At 41.6% G+C, this 20,324-nt stretch overlaps 2 protein-coding genes across 9 annotated transcripts in view; both read left to right on the top strand.

Annotated features, from left to right (window-relative positions):
* Positions 1-19,002, top strand: part of tenm3 (teneurin transmembrane protein 3) — a 229,612-nt gene extending 210,610 nt beyond the window's left edge. For all 7 annotated transcript variants that reach the window (XM_027282804.1, XM_027282802.1, XM_027282801.1 and 4 more), the window contains 11 exons: positions 835-961; positions 11,740-11,997; positions 12,524-12,868; positions 13,419-13,663; positions 13,747-13,928; positions 14,293-14,495; positions 15,020-15,130; positions 15,240-15,382; positions 15,496-15,620; positions 16,071-16,201; positions 18,206-19,002. In XM_027282804.1, the coding sequence (XP_027138605.1) occupies positions 835-961; positions 11,740-11,997; positions 12,524-12,868; positions 13,419-13,663; positions 13,747-13,928; positions 14,293-14,495; positions 15,020-15,130; positions 15,240-15,382; positions 15,496-15,620; positions 16,071-16,201; positions 18,206-18,961 (2,626 nt within the window). In that variant the 3' untranslated portion in view covers positions 18,962-19,002. The remainder of the gene's footprint in view (positions 1-834; positions 962-11,739; positions 11,998-12,523; positions 12,869-13,418; positions 13,664-13,746; positions 13,929-14,292; positions 14,496-15,019; positions 15,131-15,239; positions 15,383-15,495; positions 15,621-16,070; positions 16,202-18,205) is intronic.
* Positions 3,640-8,766, top strand: LOC109141790 (uncharacterized). Of its 2 annotated transcripts, XM_027282806.1 has the most exons (3): positions 3,640-4,247; positions 4,335-5,558; positions 6,413-8,766. In XM_027282806.1, exons 2-3 carry the CDS (start codon positions 4,382-4,384, stop codon positions 7,459-7,461), a joined length of 2,226 nt encoding a protein of 741 aa, XP_027138607.1. In that variant the 5' UTR covers positions 3,640-4,247; positions 4,335-4,381; the 3' UTR covers positions 7,462-8,766. The 2 variants fall into 2 exon arrangements, with proteins under 2 accessions (XP_027138607.1, XP_027138606.1); XM_027282805.1 differs by having other exon boundaries at positions 3,640-5,558.
* Positions 19,003-20,324: the final 1,322 nt, after the last annotated feature.

The raw sequence follows: 20,324 nt of genomic DNA, 5'->3' as shown, positions 1-20,324 counted from the left end.
TATAGACAAAACAAAAGGTCTGTGCCTTTTAATTTAGGTTTAGTTTTAAACACTTTGTGGTATACAGTTTGTGTAATAATTTGATTTCATCACCATTACATAAACTTAACTCACCAGTAAATAAGAACAGTGGTGATGAGCCTTGGACTGAAGATTCAGGTCAGGTCAGTCTTGTTGTGGACATTCAAAGTACACCCGCAGAGGTGACTGTCACTTCTCTCAGACTTCAGTCTGCACCTGTTCAGTGTCACAAGAGAAAATGTTTGCTCCCCTATGTACAGTATCTACCCTTTTTTGCATGGTAGATTGATGATGATTGGTGTTGGTGTACTTGAGTGCATTCTATTGAAAAGTATTTTTGAACATTTTCTCCATTGGGCAAAATATTAGACACACTGTGGCCCGGCAAAGCCGTTTTGATACAGGAGAAGAGTGCAAACAATGTGCCTATAGTGACACCTATTGCTCACAGTACGAACTGCACTTGGTCAGCTGGTCAAATCAGATTTTCATCGTAATTTAATTAATGGGTCATATAAATGAAGGTGTTAGGCCACATATGTCCCACAGACACGGCTAGTGTATACAGTAGGTCTGAAGGCATCCTGAAACTGGTCAAGGTTGTATTTATTTTATGATTGTATTGAACATGAAACAGCCTCTGAGTCTGCACGACTGTGCCACTAATACACTGACATACAGTGCTGTTAGTGGCACTGTCATTTTACTTTAACTCAGTTACTCACTTCAATGGCACATCCTTATATGGACCAGAAGAGTTTTATATTCTGTGTCTGTGTGTGTGTGTGTGTGTGTGTGTGTGTGTGTGTCTAGTACGGGACAAGTGACAGGCCTTCAGAGGGGCCCAACCACAGAGAGGTGGGAGTATGACAGTCAGGGAAGAATCATTTCCAGAGTGTTCGCTGATGGAAAGACATGGAGCTACACTTACCTGGATAAGGTACAAGATCACACAAGTAATACACACACTAAAATTCTTCACTGCGGTGGCCAGATGGGGCCTCTAAAAATCTTAAATATCTTATACACTAACACCAAAAGAGTGTGACGTAGTGACACATGGTCAAAAGCAGCTGGCTATGCATTCATTATTTTTATATGTTATGAGAAATATACATTATTGATTTAAATAAATTATACAGCCCTGTTTCCACAAAATGAGCATACCATGTTGTCTTTGTGCTGTTTTCAATTAATATGGAGTTTCAATATTCACATTTCACACAGCGCGTCAACATTTTTGGAAACAGGGTTGTGACTAATATTATGCATCTGAGACTGTATCAGGGTGGCTGTGCCCCCTGAGAGGGCATTGCACATTGTTTTGTTCAAAGTAGATGTGCCCATGTGTCATCACTATGTGAGCATCACTTTTCATGTATGTTATTGTATTTACTCTCTCTCTCTCTCTCTCTCTCTCTCTCTCTCTCAGTACAGGAGGTACTGTGATAGAAATGCTGCTCAATTCTGCAGATAAATGAAAAGATAAATGACATAGCCATAGTACACACATATTCACACAGTTTGTTTTCTGTTTTTCCACACAAAGCAAGGTTACTGCTGGTCAAGCAAAATAAGCAACACTAATTGAAGCGTTTCCCACTGTGTAAAATGTACTGTCACAAAGTTAGTGAGGAAAACAAAAAGCCACACAAACAGTCCACCAGGAGAGGAGAGGAGAGGAGAGGAGAGGAGAGGAAAAATGGCTTGTAATAGTTTTGCTAATTTAATAATAAACAGCTCGCTAGTCTGTTAAGGAGAAATGAAGAGAGGGAAAGACATGAAGAGGAATACCTCACACTATCTTTTCCCTTCCAGGTATACTATGATTGTCAAAAACATCTGACTTTGAGTTCCAGGGGATTAGGTCAGAGTAGCTTGGATGCTAATTTGGCATTGACTCTGGTCTCACTTCATTTCACTGAGAATGAGATTTATAGGCAGTGGACACAGATTAAAAGTGGAGCCAGTAAGCTCTCAGCAGGCAGGTTTGCAGTGACATTGAATGATAATTAAAATATGGAAAGGCAAAGTAGCATCTGTTAACTTAGACCTGACAATGCTGTATCTGTAACAGAGCCAAAGATTTCCCCAGTGATCATATTGCTCCCAGGGGGCAGAGAGAGGCAGCTTTAAAATTGGTGACTGACTTTGTTTCTTACACAAAAAAGAAGAGAGTAAAGGAGGACAGAGCAGTAAACCAATGTCTGTGAGGACAAAGAGGCGACACATGAGGAAAGGAGAGGTGACTGAAGAAAAAAGACAGAAAGACATACTTAAAAGGGAGAGACTTTAAAAAACAACTCACCTTGTCGCTTAAGAAGTACAAGAGAGGGGGTTCTTTGCAGTACGAAAGGTAGGTTGTAGAAAAACAAATGGGTGTGAGAAGGATGAGACAGGAGGGATAAATCAGATGCTTTCTGTGTTTGTTAGCTCAGGAAGACAGAGGGGCAGACAGACAGAGCTTGACACCAAACAACAACAGTGCACACTGAAAGACAGAAATGATAGAGAGAGAGGGAAGACGAGAGACAGATAGTGGAAGGATACATATTTAAGAGAGCCTAGAAAGACAGAGGTACTGCTGCAGAAACAAGGCCCAAGGGATGGTGGGAGCTTAGTTAAAGCATGTTAGACAGAGTGAGAGAAAGACTGAGACAGAGAGAGAAATAGCAGTAATTGTGATGAAGAGAGGCAAGAATTATGGGAAGGGAGTGATAGAGTACAACACAAGGAGAGAGGAAGGAATAATAAGAGAGAAAAAGAGAAATAACAGGGCCAGAAGACTAAAAGAAAGAAAAGCAGAGGAGGTTTTCCCACAGTACACTGTTTCAGGATTTTTAATGCATTCTACAAAAGATACAATACATTAAATGACTGTTTATTGTTTAGTTCAAAAATAATATACTACATATTCAGATAGAACATAAAATCAGCAATGAAACAATGACAACAATGAATCACAAATAAACAGGTTTTCAATTAGATTTTCAGTCTGGTGAATCCAGGACACTTAAAATACCATTTCACTACTCTATGCATCTTAAAGAAAACTGTACTGACACTGTATTGTACAAAACAACTGTGCATACATAAGCAAACTTGCACAACACAATAACAAATAAAGCACAAATCACCTCAATAGACTGTCAATCAGTCAAGCAGAGTTAGGCTTTAATATCAAACTTTGTCTGAGCATCAAAGTTTATTCTTGGGATCAGTATGTGTGACAAAGCAGTGCCAACTTAAGCTCTACTCGCTAGTGTGTTTGGAGCTCCATCTCATCCTTATTAGTGAATCAAGCTAAATCAGGAGTCATCACATGACTTAATGTGTAGAATTTGTCATTTCCCTCAAAAAAAGCCTCATGAGTGCATTCCGATCTGTTAGTGTGTTGGTTAAGTATGTTTGGCTAACTAAAACTATGCTACCTACATGACCTTCTGGCTTTCGTACTTAAGGGTAAGGGACTCTTGGACAAACAGGCTTTTTGTTGAGTGGCGGCCATTTTAGTAGTTCTTGGCACTTAATTTGAACTTGTCTGTCTAAAATGACAGACAGAGACAGCAGAGCAGCTAGCGTGTTAGCACTAGCTGTAAAGACAGGTAATTGCTAACATTAGCGGCCAATGTTAAAATTAGTGCTACCGCTAATTGCTAGCACGTCAGCGCTAGCAATTAGTATTGCTAGCACATCAGACCCCCGGCAACAAAACTCATCAGTCTCAAAATTTCTGCGGGATTTTTCTAGTACTGAATTTTCTGAGCAGTGTCAGTAATAATGTATGGGGGCGACGGGGCCAGAGTCACGCACACTCAAAATTTCTTTCGAAATTTTTCAAGTTGTAGAATACAAACTTTATTCAGGGTTCGTACGGTCATGAAAAACCTGGAAAAGTTTTGGAATTTTAAAATTAAATTTCCAGGCCCTGGAAAAGTTATGGAAAAAGTATTTTGCCCGAAAGTTTTGGAAAAGTCATGGAAATTAATTTAATGTTTCGCCGATTATCTGATTTAATGTGCCCGGTAACGAAATGTTAACTAAATTGCCACGAGTTGACTTTTAAATGTCTCAAATGCAGTCCGCATATGCCCGTTGACTGCCAAACCCTGTGTTGCCAGATTGGGTAGTTTCCCTAGTTTCCGCCAGGCGGATCTTGAACATTTTGAGGGCTGGAAATCTTCAGTAATATCTGGCAACCCTGCTCGGCGCGCTAGTGCTGCAACGGCTGGATGATGGCGTGACATGATTTAGTATGCCGGGAAAGTGTAGCTTTAATAGTGCGTGGCTTTCAAAAGAAAGCTACCAACAGTGGCTGGCAAGGGATGGCGACCAAGGACGTGCCCGGTGCAAGTTTTGCATGAAAAGTTTTGATGTGTCTAATATGGGCGAGGCAGCACTTGTTAGCCACCTAAAAGGCAAGAAACACCAGGTGCTAGCCTCAGCTACGAACAGATTAGCAATAACTGACTTCATGACCACGGTCACAACAGAGAGGCCATCTACCAGTAGCGTCGTCTTGTCAGCAGCAACAAAGCAATCGACAATCAGTTCTGATTCAAAAAACGAAGTCCTGAAAGCTGAAATATTGTGGGCGCTGAAAGTAATGAATTCACACTACTCGTTTAAATCGTCCGAAGACACAAGCAAGCTTTTCGGCGCAATGTTCCCAGATAGCGAGATTGCGAAGAGATTCGCCTGTGGAGAGAGAAAGTGTGCGTACATGTGTACATTTGGGATTGCTCCTCATTTCAAAAAGCTGCTACTGTCAGAGGTGTCGAGCCAAACGACGTATGTCATGTTGTTCGACGAGAGCTTAAACCACCATTTGCAGTCTAAACAAATGGATTTGCACGTAAGGTTATGGGACGGAGCAGAGGTGAAGACAAAATACATCGGCTCGGAATTCCTGGGGCATTCCACTGCAATCGATCTTGTTGAGAAAATTAGCAACGCGCTGGCCGAGACAGGTGTGAAGAACCTCATCCAGCTGTCCATGGACGGCCCTAATGTTAATTGGAAAGCGTTTTCCCTGCTTCAAAAAGAGATGCAGAAGCAAGTGGACAGATCGCTGCTGAACATTGGCTCCTGCGGTTTGCACATACTTCACAACTCATTCAGAGAGGGATGCAAGACTACTGGCTGGGACATCGAGCACACCCTGTCATCCCTTTACTGGTTATTCCACGATTGTCCGGCCCGCCACGAAGATTTTGTCACAGCCACTGGATGCAGCACTGTGATGCTGAAATTCTGTAAGCATCGCTGGCTTGAAAACGTGACCGTGACTGACCGAGCTCTGAAGCTTTGGCCTTACGTCCAGATCTACGTAGAGAGGGTACTTCGAGGCGAACTTCCGAATCCAAAGACCAAATCTTTTGAGACAGTGAAGAACAGTACCAAGGATTGTCTGTTCATCCCAAAAGTGATGATCTTCAACAGCATCGCGAGAGAGATCACCCCTTTCCTTACACTTTACCAGACGGATAAGCCGATGCTCCCCTTCCTCAGCGAGGATATGCTTCAGCTGATGAAAGGTAGGAATCTTCATTTTTGTTGTAATCAGGGCCGGTCCTAGCTATGGGCAATGTGGGCGGCAGCCCAGGGCGCATTCTCCGTGGGGGGCGCACGAACGCCCGAAAAAGGGCGTCGGACATCCCGGGGCGCACGGCGCATCCAGGGGCGCACGGGCGGCCGTTAGGGCGCACGAGAAAATATTCGCCTCGGGGGGGGGGCAAATGTGGCCAGGACCGGCGCTGGTTGTAATGCATGCGTGCGTGTGTGGATAATTCCTGATTTAGCGATCTATCTTTGTGCTTGTGTGGATAATTCCTGATTTAGCGATCTATCTTTGTGTGTGTGGATAATTCCTGATTTAGCGATCTATCTTTGTGTGTGTGGATAATTCCTGATTTAGCGATCTATCTTTGTGTGTGTGTGTAGTTTTTATAATGTCTCAAAGTAAATCAGATGGACCAATGGGTTTACTCCTTAACACTAAATTTAATCTAGGCCTTGTTCATTGCTATGTTTTAATGTGGCTCTAAGACTAAAGTTTGTATGAATAATGTTGCTGCATAGTGTCATGCAAACTTGTTGATGGCAATGACACTTGATAAAGTCTATAGGGAGAAAAGTCTGCCTCCTAATGGACAGTAAATGTAACTGAATTGTTTTGATTTGTACTGTTTTGACTTACGTTTTAAATACTGTTATAAATGATCAGTAATTGTATTTAGCAAGGCAATGGGTTGTTGTTGTTGTTATCATTCCAGTTTGTGTGTTTTAACTTTTATTGATGCCAGATGTAATTTGATTTAGCGCCATCATTTTTCTCTGTCTTTGTAGTAGTCGGTATATTTACTTATGTCTATTCATTTATTATTTACAGGACTAATGGGGCGATTCTGCAATGACAAATCTCTGAAGGATGTTACATCAGTCATGAAGCTTCTGCATATCCCTTTCGAGGACAAAAGCCTGCATAAGGATACCAATAAAACCAACCTGGGTTTCTCAGCGGAAGCCTGTCTTAACCAGCTGAGATCAGACAAAAAGGTGTCGGAGAGGGAAGCACTGGAGCTGAAGAAAGAATGTAAAACATTCTTGATTACCACACTCTCAAAGCTCCAGAGCAAGGCTCCTGTGAATCATCAGTTGGTGAGGAGCATGCAGTGCCTTGACCCCAGGCGCATGGCGTCATCAAAAGAGGCGTGTCTGGTGCAAATGAAAAGAATGCTCCACCACCTTGTGGAGGCCAACCACATTGAGGAGTCAATATGTGATGATGTTCTCCGTGAATTCGCAAACTTCTGTGACTTCGCGGCCCTTCAAGCAACTTTCAGAGAATTTGACCCCAAGACAGACAGAGTGGACACTCTGCTGTATGAGACGATGGGAACCAGCAAATCCTTTGCCAATGTGTGGCATGTCGTCAAGATGCTGCTTGTCCTATCTCACGGGCAGGCCAGTGTTGAGAGAGGCTTCTCAATTAACAAAGAGTTGGTGGTTGAAAACCAGAAGGAGGCCTCTTTGATTGCTCAGAGACTGATCGTTGGCCACGTCCGATCTGTTGGTGGGGTTACAAATGTGGCCATCACTAAAGAGCTTTTGCTTTCTGTTGCTGGAGCCAGACAGCGATACCACAGTTTCCTTGATGACCAAAAGAGAGCCAGTGTGAAGGAAATGGGTGCGCAAAAAAGAAAAGCTCTTGGAGATGAGCTGGATGAACTGAAAAAGAAAAGGAACAGAGTAAAGGAGGACATTGGCGCGTTGGAAAAGTCAGCCAACAATTTCGCTGACAAAGCTGAATCCACAGGCAATCTGACATTTATTGCCAAATCGAACAGTTTGCGTCGCACTGCGAAGGACAAGAGGGCTTCCCTTGAAGAAATTGAAAAGCAAATCGACCAAAAGGTTGCTGAGATGAAGGACAAATAGTTCTGTTCAATGCATACAAGTGTGCAAGGGCTACGAGGTACCCCCCACTCACACACTGTCAACATCACACTCAACAGCCAAACACCAGGCACCACATGCGCACGCACACACAAACACATACACAATCAACATGGCTTTCAACAGCCGAACACCAGGTACAAAACACAAAAACACACACTCACACAGATACAGGTCTCTCACACACACCATCAACATGGCATTCAACAGCAGAACACCAGGTACCACACACACACGCCCACACACACACAACATAGCACTTCAACATGGCACTTAACAGCAGAACATCATCTACCATAATCTCTCTCTCTCTCACACTCACACTCACACACACGCGCGTGCACAATTGTAGAATCGTACTGTGCCGTGTAGGTTTTAAGGATTTGATGGGATTTTTTTGTTGTTTGAAACGCCTAGTTTGTAATAGGTAGCCATTTGTTAATCTTGTGTTCTCTGAATTTGGATGTCTCCATTAGTTTTTGCTTAAATTTATTGGAAAAGGATGGACATTTGACTTCAGATTTTTTGCAGTCTATTTTCATTGTTGATATTCAGTGTAGGGCCCTGATGACCTTGCTGCATTTGAATGTAAATGTTGTTGAAGAAATAAATACACTTGTTCTCAATGTTCTCTACACTTCATTTCCGCATTTACGATATCATGATATCATTTTAGGGGGTGCGTGTCTTAGTGCCGATGTGCACTACGACAATTATGGTTATGGATAATCTGTGAAAGGTTTTGGAAAAGTCATGGAAAAGTTATGGAAAAAAACTAGTGAAAAAGTGTATGAACCCTGTTTATTTGACTTTTATTTTTTAATGAATACAGAGAAAATAGCAAAAAACTAATGTAGTAAAGACAGGCGGTAGAGAAAGAATCCAAGGAAGCTAAAAAAGAAGTGTGGGAAGGCACAAACCAAGTAGAGAGTAATAGAAAGAAGAGATAACATTTCCCCTATGAATAAATGAGCCATATTTTATTACACCATGTGTCACAATGTGCACGTTCTCACCTTCTCTTGCACTTGTTTTTCATTCACGTCCTTCCTCCATCTGTCACTTTTTCTCCTTGGTAAATACTTACCTCGTTAGGAAATTCAGCGTCATATCATTCACAATGAATGCCATGAGCACAGTTGAGTGGACAGTAAGCCCATGAATTTCCCAAATACTAAGTAGTATAACCAATTACAGCTCAGAATCTTTTTGTCGCAAAAGGGAAAATAAGTCAAGTACCTACAAAGGTAACATCAACAGAGTGAGAACATAAGCCATTTAACAGTTTCAGACATACACAAATGTAAAGTAATGTACATGTAGTGTAAAAATGACATCACTCTGCAAGAATTTAATATCTCTGCTTCCTGGCAACACAAACTGAATGTGATGGTGTTTAAAAACATGAAAGCACTAATGCACATATTACACATACACATAATAAATCAACTTAGATCACTTTAAAATAAGAGTTTAGAGCAAATATGCAAAGAAGCTAAAAAGCGCAATCATTTCCTCATGAGCCAGTTCAGCAGGTTAAAATAATCAAGGTGATCTTTACCTCCTGCCTGCGGCAAGAAGCACACACCCAGGAGAGCATGATTTGTGAGAGCATGTATTTTCACATTTAAAGAGTTATCTTCCAGACAAAGAACAGCCGCTGAGATTAGATGTGTTCTCCTCACATTTTACATCAGTGTGTGATGAGGGAGAGTGCGGAAGGGTCCCAGAGGATTTGTGAAAGTGATGGGTTCGACTTTAGTTGTGGGAACTTTGAGGAAATTGGCGTCACATTATCTACGAAGATGCCCAGTTTTCCTTATTGTGTAGCACACCTACAGTATGTGTGCTAAACCCAGAGCCCCAGTGCAGTGTGGAGAATGCCCATGGGACGAATTAAGTAGCAGGGCATCCAAGTTGAGGAAAACATGTTGTGTTATGTTTTAGTGTCAAAGCAATTTCCTTGACCTGTGCTGCCATGTCTGCCTATTATGGGAAATGTTAAAATGTTTCCTAAAGGTTAATTAAAAATGTACAGGCCATAGCACAATCACTTGCTGATTTTTTCAAAATTGTTTCATAACTGTCCTTGCTTCCTTTGTGCTTTTGTGTGCGACAGTTCAATAACATCCCCACCTGTGGTTCAACAAAAGCACAATCACCAGGAACAGACTGACAGTAACAAATGGTGCTATTCAATCAGCACAAATGATTATTTCTGATACTGAACAATCTAGTATGTAGAAAACTAAACTACGTCTTTTTCAAAACACCTCCCTTTTTAAAAAAGACACACTGGCATTTTTTGAAAAGACAAGAAGTATTGATGACCTCAGAACAGCCAACTGGAATTCAGTCAGACACACTTGCTTCATAGACTTGACCATTTCTAGAAATTTATGGAAGAATTATCCTATCTTTATTGAAGAGCGCACATTTTCAGTTTGAGAGCATGATTTCTCCTTCTCGTGCTCAGATTTATTGTCCTCGTGCTCACATTTTATGCTCACACTCAAATCTAATGTGCTCGCATTCAAAACATGTCCTGTGCGCGCTCAGATCTAATGTGCTCGTGCTCAAAACAGCACATCCTCTCAGGTTGAAGTGTCTGCACAGACTGAAGGATGTCCCGCCCTGCGCTTAAATTAGTGTGTTTCACCAGCCAATAGGGAGACAGCTAGAGTCTGGCCCAATCTTGGGTGTGTTCCTTCACGCTTTTTGGGCACTTCGCAGGGGCGGGTATACGGTCTGTTTGTAAAACTGCGTTATGGTAGCCGAGGGGTTGTTATACCTTGAACCATGGGACACCGGTTCGCATCCCGGCCGTTGCACTCTTGCTGCATGTCATATTATGATTTTAAATTTAAATTAACTGATGACTGTTACCGTAATATAATCTGTGTAATTCTCTTATTGTAACGTTCAACAAGAGATGGTGGGTGAATAGGCTAGGCTACGTGATTAAAAAGGTATAATATAAAATACGCTATGATGATAATGACTTGAGGATAACATTGGTAGCCTATTTACGACGTACGATTCTACGTATATATGTCTATATAACCAATATTGATCCATATATAAGGTGCATAGGATTATAAGACGATAAGACTGTCAGCTTTTGAGAAAATTGAAGGCTTTTAGGTGCGCCTTATAGTGCGGAAAATACGGAATATACCTTTTTAATCACGTAGCCTAGCCTATTCACCCACCATCTCTTGTTGAACGTTACAATAAGAGAATTACACGGATTATATTACGGTAACAGTCATCAGTTAATTTAAATTTAAAATCATAATATGACATGCAGCAAGAGTGCAACGGCCGGGATGCGAACCGGTGTCCCATGGTTCAAGGTATAACAACCCCTCGGCTACCATAACACAGGTATGTGTTCAGGTGTATTTATAGTATGATATGACTGTTTTATGATATAGAATTAGAAACAGTCTACGATAAATGGAGTCATATGGTGTCTAAACGATGATAACTCTTTTTAGGATTTTTTAAGATTAATTATAGATAAATAAACTGGCGTCTTAAATAGGTGACGATTCAAATAGCTGGCTAGTATGGTAAATTGGTGTATTTTCAAGAAAGGCAGTTTTACAAACAGACTGTATACCCGCCCCTGCGAAGTGCCCAAAAAGCGTGAAGGAACACACCCAAGATTGGGCCAGACTCTAGCTGTCTCCCTATTGGCCGGTGAAACACACTAATTTAAGCGCAGGGCGGGACATCCTTCAGTCTGTGCAGACGCTTCAACCTGAGAGGATGTGCTGTTTTGAGCGCGAGCACATTAGATCTGAGCGCGCACAGGACATGTTTTGAACGCGAGCACATTAGATTTGAGTGTGAGCATAAAATGTGAGCACGAGGACAATAAATCTGAGCACGAGAAGGAGAAATCATGCTCTCAAACTGAAAATGTGCGCTCTTCAATAAAGATAGGATAATTCTTCCATAGAAATTAGTTAGAAAATTACATTTGGTGGGAAGTCTCTGTGGCAGCATGTTTAGCAGGGAACTCCTGACCCCCTACTCTCCAGCAGCACATTCCAGCTCCTCCTGGGGGATCCCAGGCTAAATTGGCTATATAGTCCCTCTAGCGCATATATATCTATATACTGTATATACTGTATATTGTGAGATAAAAGTGCAAATTAAATCTAATGTGTCTCATTGAGCATCTACTCTGTATTTTTTACTGCTTTGATGACATCTTAGTTATTGTCTTTTGTCCTGCTTTCTTCCTGGCAGTCCATGGTCCTGCTGCTGCACAGCCAGCACCAGTACATTTTTGACTACGACTCAGGGGACCGCCTGTCAGCGGTCACCATGCCCAGCGTGGCTCGACACACCATGCAGACCATCAGATCAATAGGATACTACAGGAACATCTACACACCCCCAGAGAGCAACGCCTCTGTTACTGTGGACTACTCTGAAGATGGACAGCTCCTCAGAGTTGCCCATCTAGGCACTGGCCGGCGTATACTGTATAAATATCGCAGACAGGTATTTCATTTTTATTTCAAACATATGAGTTTAGAGTTATCTTAATGTAAATTTATGTTTGTGTTTATCTCCTGATCCACAGAAAGTACACTATAATTTGTTCCTCAATTATAAATCACCTCACCTCACCTCAGTCATCCCACATATGAATAGTTTGTTGTGGATAGGTATAAATAACTGAACAGAGTTAGTGGATATATAGAAAATAGATGGAAAAATTATTTATTTTAGCATCAATCAATCATACTCAGTTTTGTTTAATTGAAAGCCAAGGCAGGGAGAGATCAATACATGGAACCATGAAGGAACAGATTTAGGAGGAGCCTGGGATGGTGGTGTAGCGTGATATGCATAAGTAGCAGCTGCAGCAGAGAATGAACAGGAACTCTGACAGCTTGAATAGACCACTCAAGAGTTAATGGCAGTCTTTGAAGTTAACTGATGGTATAGCTGATCCTGAATGAACATGATCTGACAAGGTCCATTATTGTAAACACATACTGCACTGTTTTATGTGCCTCATCAGAACAAGCTGGCAGAGATCCTCTACGACTCAACACGGGTCAGTTTCACGTACGACGAGACCGCTGGTGTGCTCAAGACGGTCAACCTGCAGAGTGAAGGCTTCATCTGCTCCATCCGGTATCGCCAGATTGGCCCACTAGTTGACCGGCAAATATTCCGCTTCAGTGAGGACGGGATGGTGAATGCACGATTCGACTACACCTATGACAACAGTTTCAGAGTCACCAGCATGCAGGCTGTAATCAACGAGACACCACTGCCAATTGATCTCTATCAGTTTGATGATATATCTGGGAAGGTGGAGCAGTTTGGGAAGTTTGGAGTCATCTATTATGATATAAATCAGGTAAGATAGGATCGGCTGCACTAATGAATAAGCAAGCAAGTAACTCCAAAAGTTGGACATAGTGATACCTAAACATTATATACATCAATTTAAATGGTGAAGTGAAGAAAGCCAGTTATGGCTAGTGCATCACATCACAGTCTTTCCTACATTACTGATGATATAGCATATTTGAAGTATTAGTTGTTATGCAAATGACAAGTAAAATGACATCATTAAACCTATTGTTTTTATTCAGATTGTTTCTTCTGCTAACCAAACATGTCAATAAATCAAAAGCAAGAATGTACAAGCAAGAAAACAAAAAATCAGCATTTTATTGCATCTACGTAAATTGAAAGTAGCAGCACGTAATCTCCCTCAGCAGCATCACTGAGAGTGAGTGCAGAAAGCTTAAGACGCTTGAGACACCTGATTTCCTCATATACTAATACATCTTGTATACAGCTTGTCATCGGTGTGTTTGTGTCTACAAAGCAGGTCAAGAAGTTATTCAGTATTAATGAGCCGTCTTGCAGCAAACAGTTGATTTTCTGAAGCTCTGTTTCAGATCATCTCCACAGCAGTGATGACCTACACCAAACACTTCGACCAGCACGGTCGCATCAAGGAGATTCAGTATGAGATCTTCAGGTCTCTGATGTACTGGATTACCATTCAGTACGACAACATGGGCAGAGTCACCAAACGCGAGATCAAGATTGGACCGTTTGCTAACACAACCAAATATGGTTACGAATATGACGTTGATGGACAGCTTCAAACAGTCTCCCTCAATGAGAAGATGATGTGGAGGTATGATCACAACATTAACCTGATAAAAAGCACTATTATTTAATGATGCCAAATATTAATACTACCATTTTCTGCTCTTCCAGATATAATTATGACCTGAATGGAAACCTGCATTTGCTGAACCCTGGGAACAGTGGCCGGTTAACACCTCTACGCTATGATCTGAGGGACAGAATCACTCGTCTGGGAGATGTTCAGTACAGGCTGGATGAAGACGGTTTCCTGAGACAGAGAGGAGCTGAGATATTTGAATACAACTCCAAAGGTGGGAGGAACAAGAGATATATCTGTATCATTGAGTCGTGTCTCATACCTTTTCTACAAACTATTGCTCTTTTGTGGAATAGTTTAGACTCTAAGATGGATGAAGGTTAAATAAAAGTGGGTGGTGCAACACAGTAAGCCACTAAGATGGCTGTGGCTCACTCTTTCCTCCAAAGTCAGTGCTGTCAACTCAAAACAAAGATTGAACACAGACTTGACATGAATTAAATTCCCCAGTGTGGTGATTCAACAAATGAATGAACTTAACAAATGATACCACGTCTACCTTTTCCTGATGGCTTTAACATCTACCCTACTGTCATTCTTCAAGTCTGTATTCATCCTTTTTATCGTCTGTGATTCAGGTCTTCTAGTTCGTGTCTACAGTAAAGCAGCCAGCTGGACCATACAATACCGTTATGACGGTTTGGGTCGGCGCGTGGCATCTAGAAACAGTCTTGGCCAACACCTGCAGTTCTTCTACGCTGACCTGAACTACCCCACCAGGATCACACACGTCTATAACCACTCCAGCTCTGAGATCACATCCTTCTACTACGATCTGCAGGTAGCTACACTGAAGAAGTCAGTCTGGATCTCTCTTCCAAACTCAAATGATCTCCAGCTAGAGACAGTCATGACACTGAAGGTAGAGGAGTCTAGCTCTCTCTGCACAGCGCTCTCACTGACTGTTATTTATTTCACTTTTGGTTTTCAGGCTTAACTTTTGATTTATGATAGCAGGTATGGAGCAGGTTTCCCTCCAGTGACTATAGAGAAAACATGGTGAATGCTCAGCATCTCAACTAGAGAGGATGGATGTAGCAGTTTATCACTTCACTTTATCACATAAAACATATTTTCTCCTTTAAAATAATTTACAGGTTAGACAACTTGGAAGACAGTGACAGCCAGATTTTGTCTGTTTTATTCTAATGAATATGGTTCATGAACAACCCACATAATTAAAAATGACATCATTATTTAAAGGCCTCCTATTATCACGTGTACAAAATATATTAGTAATAACAAAAGTCATCATCATTAGTATGATGTTCATAATAATTGAAATAAATGTGTGTTGTTGCACAGGGCCATGTGTTTGCTATGGAGATCAGCAGTGGAGAGGAGTTTTATATTGCATGTGATAACACTGGGACTCCGCTGGCTGTCTTCAGCAACAATGGACTATTGCTTAAACAGGTATGTGTGCACAGTTATTGGAAGCTCTCAAGTGTGTATGTTCAAATTATATTCATGAAATTGTTTCATGTTTCCAGGTCAGATCATAAATATCTGTTTTTGTGTGTAGGTGCAATACACAGCGTATGGTGAGGTTTATTTTGATTCCAACCCGGACTTTGTGCTGGTCATCGGTTTCCATGGAGGCCTGTATGATCCTCTGACACGACTGCTGCATTTTGGAGACAGAGACTACGACATCCCTGCTGGGAGGTAGGCAGTCTGTCACTTCTTCACTCATTATCAGTCTAAGCAGGTGATTCTATACAAGAAGATATTCCAGATTTGCCAGTGTCTCCTGTGACCAGAGTGTGTTTGTTCTGTAGGTGGACCACTCCTGACATTAGCATATGGACACGTGTAGGTAAAGACCCACAGCCTTTTAACCTTTATATGTTCCGAGGCAACAACCCCATCAGCAAGATTCATCAGGTCAAAGAGTATGTCACAGGTAAGAAGAAAGCTTTACAGTGTAGACTTTTAAAAAGTTAGACAAAACATGCAGCAGATACAGTCTGCCTGCAAATATTTTGATGTTCTATGTCTGTGTTTGTTGTTTCTGCTTCACTGCTCAACATTATCTGAAAGCTACATGTGATGAAAGTACACCGAACAGTGTAGTAAAATGAGCCTGGTGCTGGTGCAACAGCTGCAGAACAGATCAACGATCTGAGATGATCCAGCCTTTCATGTGGATCACATTTGGAGTGCAGAAATTGGAAGTAATTGACAGCTGCATAAACTGTTTATGGTAACAAGCTGCAACCATGTGAGCCATTAAATGATTTTTTAGAGATCTACAGTTTGTTCAGCTGCTGCTGCTACTGAGTACTGTAATATCAAAGCAGTATGCTTGAACTCAATCTCTGACTCTTTCTCTCCTCTTTCTTTTTCTCTGTAGATGTCAATATCTGGTTAGTCACATTCGGCTTTCATCTCCACAATGCAATCCCAGGATTCCCCATTCCTAAGTTCGACCTGACGCAGCCATCACTGGAAATGAAAAAGAGCCAGCTGTGGGATGACCTGCCTGTATGTATGCCCACTACTCATACACAGAAATGTTCCCCTGTTGTATTAGCAGCAGACTGGACTCAAACCGTGAAGCATTGTTGTGTGAGATGGCCACACCCAAATCAGGTGTTACTGTATTAAATGGTAAATGGTAAATGGACTGTACTTATATATTATAACACCTTTCTAGTCTTCCAACCACTCAAAGCGCTTTACAGTACGTATCTCATTCACCCATTCACACACATTCATACACCGATGGCATTGGCTGCCATGCAAGGTGCCAACAGCTCATCAGTTTGGTTGTTTGTTTAATCTTACCATTCATATGCGTTCACACATTAAAACAACATATTTGAATAATATTTGACTATTTCACATCAATTGAAAGGACACGACGAATTAGTTGTTTTCTGAATGTGGTTCATGCTAAACAAAGATATTTAATGCATATTCATTTTCTATAAAAAATAAATCCATCAATGATAACAAAAAGTTGATTGATGGTTCTTATATTTGGTGATATTGATAGAGAAACAGAGAGACAAAAACAAGACACACAGATGATCAAATGTCCATGTGAAATAGAAACAGTTAAGAAAAAAATAAGATGGAGCTAAATATATATTCAGAAAATCCAGACAAAGGCTACAAACTGACCATTCAGAAGAAAACAAAGCAGTTGAAAACGTTAGAATAAAGAGAGAGAGAAAGGGTAAAAAATCGAGGAAATCAAAAAATCAACCTGACATTCACGGAGAAAAGAAAATGAGGAAATGGAGTGGAAAGAGGAAACTATAGGAGGAAATGGAGTGGGAATAATGAGATACGAAATGAGGAGGAAAGACAATAAAGAGTCATCCAGCAAAGCCAGTGATTCATGCCTTTTCATCTTAAAGCTCCTTCCTCTTCTTACAGTCACTCAGTTAATGTGGCTGTTTATACACTTTGGTGGACAGGTTATGAGGATGTCACACTTGTGCAGAAAGAGTGAGATACTGTGTGAAACTTAGTAAAAGACACCAACATGAACACTGCTTAATGAAGACAAAAATAGAAGCGGCACATTCAGAGAGGAACTGGAAGGAAACCAGAGAAAATGAGGAAGGGAACCAGAGAGACTTGGACTGACTGACAGTGTTGTTTGAAGTGTGAATGCACTGGACTTATTTGTGCAGTTTGAGAGCTGTAACGGCCTTTCTCATCGGGAAATTCAGAAGCTACAGGGGTGTTGATGGGCCGAGCCCACACATGTACAACACACAGAAAAATACACTTTTATGCTTCTAAGCTTTATGAAAAAGTTTCAGTTGAGTTTGTGCTTTGCTTGAGATCAAAAATAGTTATGTTGCATACATGCAGTATGGACTGTATGAATTTTTTTGTTGTTTCAAATCCTGTCAGTGCTTTGATGCAGAACTTTTCTGTTACTGGTCCTTTCTGCTTTATTCTGATTTTGTGCTGTATAGATCTGAGGAGAAAGCACAGGGTGCACACAGACCTGCAACAGACTTACAGTAAACTAACAGATAGAAAAATACAACCAGACATCATATGTTCTGCATAACATACTGTACACCCACACACATTACCTAGAAAAGACAAAGCAATAGATCAACGTAAAATTGCAAGAAAATGTGTACATTACAAAAACAGTCCCTTAAATTCAACAGTTACAATTCATTTATAGTTTTATAGCAACCGTAAAACAACATACAGCACTTTATCATATTGTCTACCCAAGAGTAAGTCTTTTTCCTGGCTACCCCAGGCACAGAGCAGTACTAGACCACAGAACATTTGTTATCAGGGCTCAAGAAAGGGATTTAATTTGGCAGCTCATGTTCATACAGACAGACTGAAATCTGACTCAGATTCAGTCTTCATTCCAAAAAGTAAATTTTTAGGACAGAAGTAACCAACCAGACATTCTCCATATTGTCTGTATTATCATCCACTGTTTCTGTAATGTCCTCCATGTTATTGATATCAAACATGACTTTCTTTTTCTCTTGTCCACAGTCTATCTCAGGTGTCCAGCAGGAGGTGACTCGTCAGTCTCGGGCCTTCCTGTCCTTTGAGCGAATGCCAGAAATCCAGCTCAACCGGCAACATTCTGACCAAGCCAGACAGTGGCTGTGGTTCGCCACCGTCAAATCACTGATTGGTAAGGGAGTGATGCTTGCTGTGATCCAAGGCCGCGTGGTGACCAACGCTCTCAACATTGCCAACGAGGATTGCATCAAAGTGGCTGCAGTCTTGAACAATGCCTTTTACCTTGAGGACCTGCATTATACAGTGGAGGGACGAGACACGCACTATTTCATTAAGACCAGTCTGCCTGAAAACGACCTCAGTGCACTGCGGCTCACCTCAGGCAGGAAATCACTGGAAAACGGTGTAAACGTCACAGTGTCCCAGTCTACAACAGTGATGAATGGGCGAACGCGGCGCTTCGCTGACGTGGAGCTGCAATACGGGGCTCTGGTACTCCATGTGCGTTACGGGACAACGCTGGACGAGGAGAAAGCACGAATCCTGGAGCATGCAAGGCAGAGGGCACTCCTGAGCGCCTGGGCCCGCGAGCAACAGCGGGTGAGAGACGGTGAGGAAGGAGTCCGGCTGTGGACAGAGGGGGAGAAAAGGCAGCTGCTGAGCAGCGGGAAGGTTTTGGGTTACGACGGCTACTATGTCCTATCCATAGAGCAGTACCCTGAGCTAGCCGACAGCGCTAACAACATCCAGTTCCTACGGCAGAGCGAGATAGGGAGGAGGTAACACGGCATCATTTAATGTCAAACCCCCCCCCCCCACCACCACCACAAAAAGTGAATTTTTAACACAAAATGGATGTCACAGACTTAACAGTCTTGAGACTCAAAACTAGCCACTGAAGAGACCCTGTGTTTGCAAATTTGTTTTATTCTAAGATGGTTACGTAGAATTTATAGACTGATTTGATTAAGGATGTAACATTCACTTCAACACAACTGACGAGTAACATGATGAACCTCCAGTTTAAAACATCTTCATGAGCCCTGCACTCTTTTTCGACCAATGCCTTTTCTTTCTTTCTTTCTTTCTTTCTTTCTTTCTTTCTTTCTTTCTGGCCCTGTTGTCTGCCTTCAGACCACCTGCACGCATGCCCCTCCCCATCTCTCTGGTAGGCGGGACTGACCTGAGTGCTGTCTAGCTGTGAAGCAGTGGGATGTAGAGAAGTGTTCAAATAGCAAGTTTAGCATTTGGGCAGGCTTCACAGCTAGATGAGCCCGCAAACATTCAGACAGTTGTAAACTGTCAGAGCAGTGAGGCTAACAAATGTTTGTGGATCCCTAACAGATGTTGCAGGTGTCATATCTGTGTGAGTCCAGATGTGACCCATCGCTCTGGGTTATAGACCTTGAAGAGCCATGTCTATAGGATCTGTTGTTTCCATGGCTGAAGCCATTGAATGGAACTGTTGTGGAACTCTCTCTAAGAGAGACAGGCACAAAAAAAGGACTACACTTTGTACGAAGGAAAAAAAAGACTGATTTTCTGTTTGATTTTTTTGTTCTGTTTATATATAAACTTGCATTTGCTTCAGAAAAAAGGGGATATAAAAAATGAACAAAAAAGTGTTTACATACTATTACCTATACCACTATTACTACTATTACTACACCACCACCGGATGGACCATGATTGGACTAAACAAAACCAGAAACTTTGAGTTGTGTTTTTGTTTCTTTCTTACTGATATCTATGATCTGTTTGGTCAGTTCTAAAACCACTCCTCCTGATCCCCTGTGCTTTTACAAGGTCTATAAAAATCGACTACAATCAACAGCAATGATTGAGGAAGCAGGGCGACCACGGCCCAGCTGTTTATGATTCTATGTGGTTGTACTCTTTGTGGACCAAGTGGGCTCACTGGTCCTGTAAAACACTGGTCCCGTGTCAGCCCAGGAGTCCCTCACTTTTGAAAAATGTGACTCAGCCTCATAATGCATAGACCTTGTGCTTTTATCGGTCAAAGGTAGTAGTATTGCTTGCAATAGAAACATGTTGTCATGGCTTTGGGGGGGCAGGGTTGCTGTGAGTAGTAACTAATTGTTGCTTCTCTCCTCGTTTTTGCTTGTTCCTCCTTAAAGGGACAGTG

The sequence above is a fragment of the Larimichthys crocea genome, chromosome X (genome assembly GCF_000972845.2).
Source record: "Larimichthys crocea isolate SSNF chromosome X, L_crocea_2.0, whole genome shotgun sequence".
Taxonomy (NCBI): Eukaryota; Metazoa; Chordata; class Actinopteri; family Sciaenidae; genus Larimichthys; species Larimichthys crocea.
This window is presented reverse-complemented; position numbering and strand designations above follow the sequence as displayed.